Source organism: Poromitra crassiceps (assembly GCF_964638095.1).
Source record: "Poromitra crassiceps genome assembly, chromosome: 19".
In the NCBI taxonomy this organism is placed as follows: Eukaryota; Metazoa; Chordata; class Actinopteri; order Beryciformes; family Melamphaidae; genus Poromitra; species Poromitra crassiceps.
Window position 1 is genome coordinate 18,562,817 of NC_139646.1, and position 12,500 is coordinate 18,575,316.

A 12,500-nucleotide genomic window follows, 5' to 3' on the forward strand; every position below is an offset into this window, starting at 1 on the left:
TTTTGCTTGCCTAACCTTAACCATTAGCCAACCTTCAGCTGAAAATGCCCTGTCCAATTTGTGCCGTTGTCACAGAATCCGATTTGTGGTGAAGGAAGATACTTTTCACACTCTTTCAAAAAGAGGGAGAGAAACGTCCAAAGCAGGTCAAAGTGCCGGGTGCTCTTGAGAAAAGAGGGAAACAAAGTACTGGAAACAAAAAGGACAATCCAGGCAGTCCACTTGAAAAACCTCGCCGAGGAAGGACATCGATTAAAAAGGCTTTATTATAGTGGCTAATTAATTAAAAATGCCAACATGTTTTGACCAAAAGGCCTTCATCAGGGCTAAAAATACTTTTTACAGAATCTGTAGTGTGAACACCTGCCTTTCAGAGTTCATGCTTATCTCATGACTTTTCATGAGATCATGTTGTGTCAGACCCTGCATCCCAGGACTTCTGTTCCTTATAGAATAGAATAGAATAGAATAGAATAGAATAGAATAGAACAGAATAGAATAGGAACTTTATTGTCCCCATGGGGAAATTTGGGTTGCAGTATAGCACATTTGAGGTGTGCAGAAAGAGCAATAGAAAAAAATAAAAAATAAAAATAAAGTAACAGAACAAAAGAAAAAAGTCAGACACTGAACATCATTGCCTGGAATTGTATCGGCTGTGGAGACGGCATCCAGCCAGAGAGATGTTCCACAGCAGCTGGAGTGGGTTATTAAATCTAACTCACCACCCAGCTTCTTTTGATTCTTGAAACAGAGCCCAGGCCCAAAACAACGTACCGAGCCCGTTCTGTTCTCTCACCTTCTGGTCGTGGCTGTAGGCCAGGATCCAGTCCTCCTGCTCCGGGTGGAAGAGCAGGCTCAGGATGTAGAAGCTCAGCCGGTACTTCTGATAGGTGGCTCCCTCATCAGAGCTGATCAGCAGACTGCTCTCCACGTCCGGGTCAGTCAGCAGCATGATCTGAAGCAGAACACAACAGAGCGGAGACATGGATGCATGGAAGAGACCGGGCAAAGATGATGTGCTGACGATCAATGCTCAGAAGAGAAGAGGACTAAGATCATCATTATCTCTCTGGGCTAAACGACAGACCCATTTAACCTGTGGCCTACGAAACGGAGAACAAAGGCAGACAAGTCAATCAAGACTGATTACCATTACCATCTAATTAAGCAATATCACACGAGAGGGAGTGCATTGTTGGCTAATATAGGCACTGCTGTGATTCGGTCGCAGGCACGAGGCCGCAGGCCGAGTGCCGTAGATAATCACAGCAGTGCCTATATTAGCCAACAATGCACGACCTCGAGTGTGATATTGCTTTTATACAACAGTTCTATTATTAAACAAAGCTGATTAAAAAAATGACAAAAAGCTGAGAAAATAGATGATTTTTGTATTTATTCCTCCGCCAACAAAAATAGTCCCCCCAGCTTTCCCTTTGCAGAAAATGTAGCCTAATCAGCCTAATTAACTGCAGGCTGTCTAGCCTACTTTTTGTCATACACATTGATTTGCACGTTTCCATTTATTGTACAGCCAGTGAAGAGAACAGAGTCTGGTGACGGCATGGTTGACTGTCGCTTTGCAGGAGGCATGTCGGATACCGAGGATGAGCTTGTTTGATCTGACAGTATGTTGCTCCATCTTTTCCTGCTCTCCGTGGATGGTCGGCAATAACTTTTTAACGAGCTTTCAGACCTGCAAGACAAAAAAGTGTGGCGAAGTATCACTAATCACCGTCATCGTTGTCATCCCGTCCTCGAATTTGTATTTATAGGCGTTAATCATCTTACCTGTGCCCACTCACTGCCATGATCTCCCTGGCTTCCAGTCCTGCATCAGACAGCTTCTGTATGGCGGTGGCCCTGAGGCAGTGGTTGGTGTAAGAGGCTCGTGTCCCCGCTTCTTTACACATCCTGGGTAACATCTGTGCCAACTGGTTTACTCCAAGCGGAGTTGCGGTGTACCAGACGCTATCTGTGACAGCTGCATTCCTCCTGGGCTGCAGATAGAGGGCTTTTGCGTCAGGTGGAAGTTTGCTCAAGTACTTTTCAAGAGAAACAATTGGACAGAGGGGGTTTCCTGGCTCCTCAAACATGGCACCCCTCCTATTTTCTCTGTCTCTCTCCAAAGGGTCTTTGTGATTTTTTGTTTCTTCATTGAAAGTCATTGTGAAAAACTTTGCTCCATTCTCGTCGTATTTTAGGGTGAATGAATCAGGTTTGAGAGCCCGATTCCCCTCTTTGCCCCTGCGTCCAAAATGCAACTGAATGTCATACCAGACCTTGTTCTGTAAACCCTTTGGATTGTCTGGGCGTAAAGCAGCAGATTGCTTTAAGATGAGCTGGTCTTCAGTTGAAATTGCCGGGTGATGTGTTGTTGTATCTTTCCCGGCTCGTCTGATCTGTTTCACAACGCCTTTGAAAACGTTATTAGCTGGGAGGAATTCAGCATCCTGCATTAAATTCCATGAACGGCTGAGAGGCGGCTCGTTGATATGGCGATTTAAACCAGCGCGAAGCCCAAGGTAACCGCTTATCCCATATAGCTCTCCTTTGTTCGTCCGTACGGATCCATAAAACTCCCTCAAAACAGTATTCAGCTCTGTCTTCTCAATTGACTGGAAGTTGATGGTCATAGTTTTTGAACGTAGCCAAGTTTGAAAGCAGTTCACAGCCCAGACTGTTTGCTTCACAGTGTTTGCTTCGTTTTTGTTTTTCTCCAAATCGTCAAGTCCTGCAGGTGAAATATGAGCAAACCTGGAGGTTTCCGTAGAAGAATGTTGCTCCCCTTCGTCCTCTTCTGACGAGCATTCATAGTTTAAATCAAAAGTTATGTTAGTAAAAAAATCCATCTTTGCGCTCTCGGTTACGCTTTGAATGACGTATGTAACGTGACTGGTGTTTGTTTTGTTTATTAGAGCAGCTGTGAAGCGTGTTGATTAGAGCAGCTGTGAAGCGGAGTGATATAGCCTACTCTACACACAGTGAAGCGCCAGTGCATTATCGTGAAATATAGGCACTCGTAAGATCCCTCTTGTCCAATCAAATTGCTCGGCCGGAACTACCTGTTGTATAATCTGAGATATAAAAGTACATTATTATAACTGACTGTGGCTCCAGATTAACATCTTCAAACTCGGCATCTGTATTCATCATATCTTTATCATTCACGAGTCATGCCATATCTCAATTAATAATTTGTATCTGTTCGGCTTGATACAGTAATATGATAATCGTATGAGACAGACACTCTTGGATAGATCTTGCAGCAAATGCGCCCGCGCATGTGTGGGTGTGTGTGTGTGTGTGTGTGCGCGTGTGTGTGCGTGCGTGTGTGTGTGTGTGTGTGTGTGTGCGTGTGCGTGTGTGTGTGTGCGTGCGTGCGTGCGTGCGCGCTGTCTGTCTGATGATCATTCTGATTTCTGCTGTGTTTTTCTCTCTCTTCATTCCTGCTGCCTGTGCTCAGTCAGGCCTTGAACATGCTAATTTCCCATGAGCTTCCTGCTTTTCTTAGAGGTCGGCCATTTTTGTGACTGTGCCAAGTTTGGGATAAAGAATGGCAAAACATCCCCAGATGAAATCAGCTGCAAATATAATGAAATCAGTGGAGCTGAACAGCAACACACGTTCTCATCATTAGCAGAGTGGAGAACGCAGAGTTTGGAAATAGATGTGCTTGTGGGTATGTGCATCATAACGCATGCGTGTGTGTGTGTGTGTGTGTGTGTGTGTGTGTGTGTGTGTGTGTGTGTGTGTGTGTGTGTGTGTGTGTGTGTGTGTGCGCGTGCATGTGTGCATGTGTTTCTGCGTGCAACTACATTTGTGTGTGCTTGCAAGTCAACTCTATTACCAGTAGGGACTGACTGGTACTTAGGCTGGCAAATCTGCCCCAGGAGTAACCCTTGTTTGTAATGATGCATATCGACTCCAGGTCCCCAAATAAAGATGTGGGCCGGCCAGTTCATAACAGACTAAGTGGCTGCTCAGCCTGTCTCCCACCAGTATAACTGGAGGTGAGTTACAGTAACTGGAGGTGAGTTACAGTACCGTAAGGTTATGTATATAACCCCGGTTTTAGAAATAGTATGAGTGAGATAACTCAGCTATGGGATGGAGACCTCATCTGCGACCTACAGAAAGATATATTTTTCATCTACACCAATATACCCTCATATTGGGGTCGGATGAAATGAAAGTTTTTACTGTCCGCCACTAGGGGCGATAGCACCGTCCCTGATATATAGGAGAGGCAGGGCGTGGTCATGTCATACGCAAATTAACTTCTTCTCGCCCACCCTGGCAAGAAGGGTTGTCTGGTGGTGAGTTATCTCACTCATATTATTCATAAAACCGGTGTATACATAACCTTAAGTTGTATTATTACTAATAATTGTGAGTTAACTCAGCTATGGGATGTAGGAGCTACCACTGTATGCCAGACAGCTCATAGCTCTGACCCAAAGGGAGGTTGCCGGGTTCCTTAACTGCTTCCCAAGACCGCCTGTGAGATGCCCAGTCTATAGAACCGGATAAAGGCGAGGACCAACTCGTTGGCAATGTGCCAAAATAGGTTGAAAATTGGTTTTACAGGTATTTTGACATTTTGAGTGATTTGGTTACTTTCTCCATAGTACATCATGGTGAATAATTATTTTCATAAAACAAAAGGGAAATTATTTATTTTTTATGGTTTTGGTGGAATGCCACTGTAGAAAATGGAATGTTGTGGGATGTTTAAAATTAACAAATTTACCACGAGAGGAAGGGGGTTGTGGCCACATTTACCACTGGTACAGGGTTGTGGCACGAGGCGAAGCCGAGTGCTATAAACCCTGTACCAGTGGTAAATGTGGCCACAAACCCCGACCTCGAGTGGTAAATTTGTTTTCTACAAAAGCTACCAAATAATATAAAAAATACACAATTGTAACATCCAATTCATTTATTTACAATCATTACTGGTTTCAGAATACATTTATCCTTCCGCCACAGAATATAGTTCCATACACAAGATCAATGATTGCACTAAACATTTAGTTGCCTTTGAGCCAAAAAACAACTAACCTATTCCTTAACGGGATTCACAGTTATTGATACATTGCCTGTAAAAGTACAGTTATTTAAACAGTTATCTAAAGCAGCCCGTTTTGGTGGTGGTGTGTTGATATCTGGTGACGGCAGAGGGCGTTTGTTTGTTTGACAGTCCCAGGTTCGGGGTCCGGGCGCTAGTCCGACCTCCCGCTAGTCCGACCTCCCGCTAGTCCGAACTCGTGACAACTCAAGCTCAGCCAGTTCTCTCTCCCCAATTTCACCATGTCGTTCTTTGTTCACTTCACCTTCATCTTCATCTAACCACTGCTCAAAACTCAATCCACCCAGTAAATCAAACGTTACTACGAAATCGGACATTTCCTTGTTAGAGATCGGCCATTTCCTTGTTAGAGATTTGCAGACTGACAGGCTAACAGTGGGCGGAGTCAGCACAGGGAGCGGAGTCAGCATCAGGGAGCGGAGTGATACTGCGGTTGGAGCCGAACTGTAGATTGTTGGCCTATTTACCACTGTTGCTAGCCAATCAGAATCCAGTATTCACTCATGCTGTTGTAGAAAGCCATTTTTCTCATGTTTTACTTTTAGACACATAACAGATTAAAGGTGTGAAAGTTTTGATCTGAGAGAGCTATAGCTCAGTCATTCAAACAGTTATATATATATAGTTTCTAATTTATGGACGTATCAAAGATTAAAATGTCAAATTCTCACCATGTGAAGGGCTTTTGGCCACCACACAGTGGTTCACTGACATCTATTAGAAGTTGCCTTTAAGTTCGCTCGGTAATGGAGTACGAAAGGTGTGAAGCCTTTCAATAAGCGTCTCAGTATGTGGTTCGATGCTGTCGTCACTGTATACAGTAGGAAAACTCTGAAGAATGGATTACAATTCTAACTGAAGGATAAAGTTGCTGCTGTGTGTTGTTAAGAGCAATGACAGGGGCTCACCACAGGGGGCTCACGTGTGGATCAAACACGGCGCGTGCCATGATGACAATGCCCGTGTTGTTGCCCATTATGACTGCCTTCAGACAGCTGTGAGGACGGAAACGCGCACTGCACTCACAGTCAATATCCTTCTCAGTACATGGCAGCATATTGCAAAGTGCTTCTGCTCCCTGGTGCTGGCGAGTCATTTGTCAGCCAGCGTCTGGGTAATGGCAGCCATGGTGGGCAGACCCACAAACACCAGTTCATCAATCACACAGCGCAGATACGGCGTCACATACGTGAGCCCCATGCCGACCGGTCCGATCACACGCGCTCCAACACTGTCTCAACTACAAATCCCAATTAACGTGTTGCTCACTCCCTGGAACTGCAACACTGCGGGAATACCAGACAGCTTTATAATTGGCTGGAGCAGTTGTGTTGAATGGGGGATTATAGGCACTTTATACGATTTGACATACTCGCAGGAATGCTTATTTCAGTAATATACATCGAAATATGGAAATCAATACGCCCCGGTGAGGTGTGTAAATGGAATATGGAGATTTTCTAAGCCTCCGATGCGACGAGGCGGCGTTTTTCCGTTTGCTCCGCTTGAACCCAGAATGTGTAAAAGACAGAGCCTCAGCTTTAACATCCTCCAGGAAAACAAATAGGAGCAAAAAGGTTAGAGGACAGATGCAGCAATGCACAGAAGATCCAAATAGGATGAGGGTATTGAGTTTTGAGGAGCTGATCGTGTGAAAATCTGGCAACCTTGGGCTTGTTGAAATCCTACAATCAAGGCAAGCATTTGTGAAATACTTGAATAGAGGGAGAGAGAGGGTGGGGGTGGGATGGGCTGAGTTTATCATTGCTACTCCTTTGAGCTTGAAAATGCATTTGAAATGCTTTGACTTGGTGCTGCTGGCATGTGGTGATGATTTGCTGTCCACATCACTTCATTTAAGTAGACCTTTAAAGTGGGACAGCCTGGATCCGGAATCCCTGGACCTTCACTAACCGTGAAACTGTCCTTATCTGGCCAGTGTTACGAATCCACATGTGCACTTGGAGAATTGCTTAATTTCCTTGCTCTACACTCTCTATGAGACATAGGAGAGTAATTGTGTGCGCGCGTGTGTGTGTGTATGTGTGATGCGTGTGTGCTTGTGTGTGTGTGTGTGTGTGTGTGCGTGCGTGTGCTTGTGTGTGTGTGTGTGTGTGTGTGTGTGTGTGTGTGTGCGTGTGTGTGTCCGTGTGTGCTCGTGTCTGCGTGCGTGTGTGTGTGTATGTGTGATGCATGTGTGCTTGTGTGTGTGTGTGCGCTCGTGTGTGTGTGTGTGTGTGTGTGTGTGTGTGTGTGTGTGTGTGTGCGTGCGTGCGTGTGTGTCTGTGTGTGTGTGTGTAGGACAGAGTGCATGAGAGCGTGCACGTGAGAGACTAAATTATGAGGCCAAAAAGGTTGAAAATGACAAAGGTTAATGAAGCGTATGTCCCCGGCTGGAGGACATTTTTAAGATATGCGTAAGGAATACTTGAGCTAACTCCACTGCTGCAGTAAATACTCCCACATAGAATATTAATGAAATTAGCTCCATATATTCAGTTTCACACGGTCACTCTGTAATTGGATTGTGACTCCCCTCTGTAAATCTATGCCTAATTTTCCGCAATTCTCCCGGCGATAAATATTTGATTTTTGTGTTGTTGTTCAGAGGTTGAAGTGGGTTCAGATTGGAAAAGACATTTAAGAAGTGGAACGAAGAAAGGATTTTGAGATGTATTCGCTGGGGCAGGACCATTTTCTAGTTTCCCAGTGAGAGCAATTGATTGTGAATGACTTCATACAAGTAAACTACTTGATCTCAGAGCAGAGCCCTGTTTATTTTGATTCCAGAGTCAAACCAATCTGTAAACTCAGAACCACTGAAAAAGGCCTCAAACTGGTATTAACAGAGCCATAGGGACCGTATAAGGCAGCTAATATCCAGCAGATCAAATCTATTTTACATGACAATAAACAGCCATCCAGCAGATTAAATCTATTTTACATGGCAATAAACGGCTAACGTGGGGCAATGCACCCCTTGCTTCACAGCTCATGTTCTCTAACCTCTGTGCAAATTGTGTTACAGCATTATTCAGTTGTGAGTTTAATTTCTCCATTATGTCCTTTCCAATTAGGATTCCTTTTACCTTTCTTTGCGTTGAATATTTCTCTTCCCATGTCGACAACATTCTACACGGACTCAAAATGTTTGAAAAAAAGTGTTTCTTAAAGAACCATGAGAGAGAGAGAGAGAGAGAGATAGAGAGAGAGAGAGACCACTTTGCCATAATCACTTCTTTACTTTTCATCTGGGATTCTCTTTGTATGATGAGACACATTTTAGCCTACCTGCCATCGAAAGGGATACAAGAGATCAAAGTTATTTAGTATGAACACGGGGGAATATTTTATAGCCATGTCAGAGGGAGGGGGTTGGAGGAGGAGGGGGTGAGGGTGGTGGTGGAGTCAGAGGGAGGGGGTTGGGGGAGGAGGGGGTGAGGGTGGTGGTGGAGTCAGAGGGAGGGGGTTGGGGGAGGAGGGGGTGAGGGTGGTGGTGGAGTCAGAGGGAGGGGGTTGGGGGAGGAGGGGGTGAGGGTGGTGGTGGAGTCAGAGGGAGGGGGTTGGGGAGGAGGGGTGAGGGTGGTGGTGGAGTCAGAGGGAGGGGGTTGGAGGAGGAGGGGATGAGGGTGGTGGTGGAGCAGGTCAAGCAGGCAGCGAGGTGCTGTATTGACGAGAGGGTGATATAAATGTCAGTAGTAAACATGGATGAAGGTCTCAACACCTCCTGGCATCACCACCACCACCGGCCCGCAGCCGAAAGGAGAAGGTGAAAAGCCAAGAATCCAGGGAATTGTAGCGATGTTGCATTTACACTTGTGCGTATTCCTGCCCAAGATGTTATTTGATCAAAATGATAATCAAATCTTGAACTCACTTTGAGTGGGATTGCATGCCACAATCAATAGGTCAGCCAGCTCTGAATATGCATAAATGTTCGATTTCCATTTTCATATACAGCATCCCAACATACACGTCTGTGCTTCTGTCCCGCATTGCATGTACTGTAGATACAGAACCTATACATTTCCTGGTTTCAGGCACTTTGCTTCTCTCTAGGGGCTAGAGGTGACTTTACATCAACCTCTAACTCAATAAAAGAATGCTGACTTACAATACTGTAACTGACAACTGACAAATGCAGCTAAAAGTGTCTTAAAGAGACTTTGGACAAGCACAAAATGTCCTTAAATGAGATCAAAATGTTAGAATGCCACACTATTACATGCTTCTCTCATGTCACAGTGAAATCAATGGTGTTTAAAAGGAGGAGATTTTTTTTTGTTTAGGGCTGCAACTAACAATTATTTTCATAATCGATTAATCTGTCGATCATTTTCTCCATTAATCGATTATTTGTTTGGTCTATGAAATGTCAGAAAATGATAGCAAATGACGATCAGTGTTTCCTAAAGCCCAAGATGACATCCTCTAATGTCTTGTTTTGTCTACAACTCAAAGATAATATCAGTTTACTGTCATACATGAGTAAAGAAACCAGAAAATATTCACATTTAAGAAGCTGGAATCAAAGAATTCTCTTAAAATTGTACTCAATGATTAATCGATTATCAAAATAGTTGTCGATTAATTTTCTGTCAATCGACTAATCGATTAATCGTTGCAGCTCTATCCATAAGATGCTGCCATTCATTGTGTGTGTGTGTGTGTGTGTGTGTGTGTGTGTGTGTGTGTGTGTGTGTGTGTGTGTGTGTGTGTGTGTGTGTGTGTGTGTGAGTTCAATCTAAACCTCTACTTGGTGGTATATGAATAAAATGGTATCAATAACTTCACAATCCTAAATAGACATGAAGACAGGAATGGCCTGGTTGGTACTAGGAGAGCCTGCGTGTATCCATGCAGAACCATGTTAACTTGCCAAACATTGATGTAATCAAATCTCTTTCATGACTTGGTAACATGAATATTCATGCTATTCAACTGTGGGCTCTGAGTGCAGGAAAGGCAAAAACAAAAACACTTTGATACAGATATAATGACTACTTCTCCTTCCCCTTCTGCCTGATCTGCTTCATCTTCATCGACTAGGTGCTCTCAACTGTTTGATCCAACTTCTTCAACACAAGTGCTGTCTCTTGATCTCTAAGCCTGTGCTAAATGAATCGTGGCTGAGCCAAACCCCTGCCGGACCTGACAGGCAGTAACACGTCCGTTTCAGCCTTTCGCTAATTGGGTTTAAGTCTCCGCGCTAGCTGCCCTCGTAAATTGGAAAAGCATACAGGCTTGTGTGTACAAACACAGAGCTACAGAGTCATTACATATGAATGAGGGGAGACGAGTCAAGCAAGATAAGATTTAGTTAATTAACTCGAGTGTAGACATCTTGGTCTGTTGTGAGCTGCTGAAACGCATGGATTCATCACGGTAGTCATTAATAAATAACATCATAACATATGCCATTTGCTGGATGCTTTTATCCAGCGTGTCTTATATTACCATGAGTTCACGTCTGAGTGTGGGTGGGTGGGATTCAGTTGCTGTCTGAACTTCACAACAACAGACACAATGACACTGGAATGTAGAACATATAAAACAAACAAACTGCATTCAGTATAGACCATAGAGCGTATAAACATATGGACCGTTTTGAAGCCTCTAGTTTGGTGTCTTCCTCACTGCCATTTGGGTTATTGCACAGCTCATGTGACACGGTGCGAGACGGTGCAAGATCAGGGGGGGGTTTCCCACAGAGCCGCAGAGCTCCGTCTGCTATTGGTCTGTTATTGGCAAGCTGTGCGGTCACTGGACAGACGACCTGTCAATCACGCCCAAAACATAGTCTTTTCTATCGTCTATTTTATTCTAAACAGGTGAGTTATATAAAAATAAATTACCCCCTCCTCTACAGAAATTAGCAATAGAGACAAAAAAAAGTTTTTTGAAGCAGGCTGCAAACCTATTTAATCCTGTTGTAAAGTCGGGCATTTTAACATGGGGGTGAATGGGGAACTACTCCCTTTTTGAGCCAGCCTCAAATGGCCATTCAAGGAACTACATCAAATTGAAAATGTGCATAAAAGCAGGTGGATGGAGACCCCCTTGTATCACTTCTCTCTTCCTCTGTCTCTCTCCCTCTGTCTCCCTCTGTATCACTTCACTTCTCTCCCTCTGTATCACTTCTCTCTTCCTCTGTCTCTCTCCCTCTGTCTCCCTCTGTATCACTTCACTTCTCTTCCTCTGTATCACTTCACTTCTCTTCCTCTGTATCACTTCTCTCTTCCTCTGTATCACTTCTCTCTCTTCCTCTGTATCACTTCACTTCTCTTCCTCTGTATCACTTCACTTCTCTCCCTCTGTATCACTTCATTTCTCTCCCTCTGTATCACTTCTCTCTTCCTCTGTATCACTTCTCTCTTCCTCTGTATCACTTCTCTCTTCCTCTGTATCACTTCTCTCTCTCTCCCTCGCTCTCTCTTCCTCTGTATCACTTCTCTCTCTTCCTCTGTCTCCCTCCCTCCCTCTCTCCCTGTCTCTCTCTCTCCCTCTGTATCACTTCTCTCTCTTCCTCTGTCTCCCCCCCTCTCTCTCTCCCTCTGTCTCTCTCTCTTCCTCTGTATCATTTCTCTCTCTTCCTCTGTCTCCCTCCCTCTCTCTCTCCCTCTGTATCACTTCTCTCTCTCCCTCTGTCTCTCTCTCTCCCTCTGTATCACTTATCTCTTGCCCTCTCTCTCTGTATCACTTATCTCTCCCTCTCCCTCTCTCCCTCTGTATCACTTCTCTCTCTCCTCTGTCTCTCTCTCTCCCTCTGTATCACTTATCTCTTGCCCTCTCTCTCTGTATCACTTATCTCTCCCTCTCCCTCTCTCCCTCTGTATCACTTCTCTCTCCCTCTGTCTCTCTTCCTCTGTATCACTTCTCTCTCTCTCCCTCCCTCCCCCCCCTCTCTCTCCCTCTGTATCACTTCTCTCTCTCCCTCTGTCTCTCTCTCTCTCCCTCTGTATCACTTCTCTCTCGCCCACTCTCTCTGTATCACTTATCTCTCCCTCTCCCTCTCTCTCTCTGCATCACTTCTCTCTCCCTCTCTCTCTCCCTCTGTATCACTTCTCTCTCTCTCTCTGTATCACTTCTCTCTCTCCCTCTGTCTCTCTCTCTCTCTCTCCCCCTCTGTATCACTTCTCTCTCCCCCTCTCTCTGCCCTCTCCTCATGGACTCGCGGGTGCTTGCCTCTCCACTCGTGGCAGCCATTTGCAGATTGTGCCTTAGGGCTGACAGATGTTCCATGCCCCCCAGAACCAGCCCCCGCCGCCCCGCAAAACCCTCCTTCGTTAGCGTGTCCTGGATTGCGTTGCCACCGCGGCGCGCACGCGGCTCCAGCCAGCTAAGCATGGCTGATTCATTGTGACTTACCTTGCATGAATTGTCTCGTTAAAGAGCTGGCTGGCTG

At 45.0% G+C, this 12,500-nt stretch overlaps 1 protein-coding gene across 1 annotated transcript in view; it reads right to left on the reverse strand.

The window, feature by feature from the left end:
• sorcs1 (sortilin-related VPS10 domain containing receptor 1) overlaps positions 1 to 12,500 on the reverse strand; it is a gene marked incomplete at both ends in the record, with an annotated part of 211,539 nt that overhangs the window by 48,704 nt on the left and 150,335 nt on the right. Inside the window, one exon of the mRNA XM_083655821.1 lies at positions 800 to 958. Within this exon, the coding sequence (XP_083511947.1) occupies positions 800 to 958 (159 nt within the window). The remainder of the gene's footprint in view (positions 1 to 799; positions 959 to 12,500) is intronic.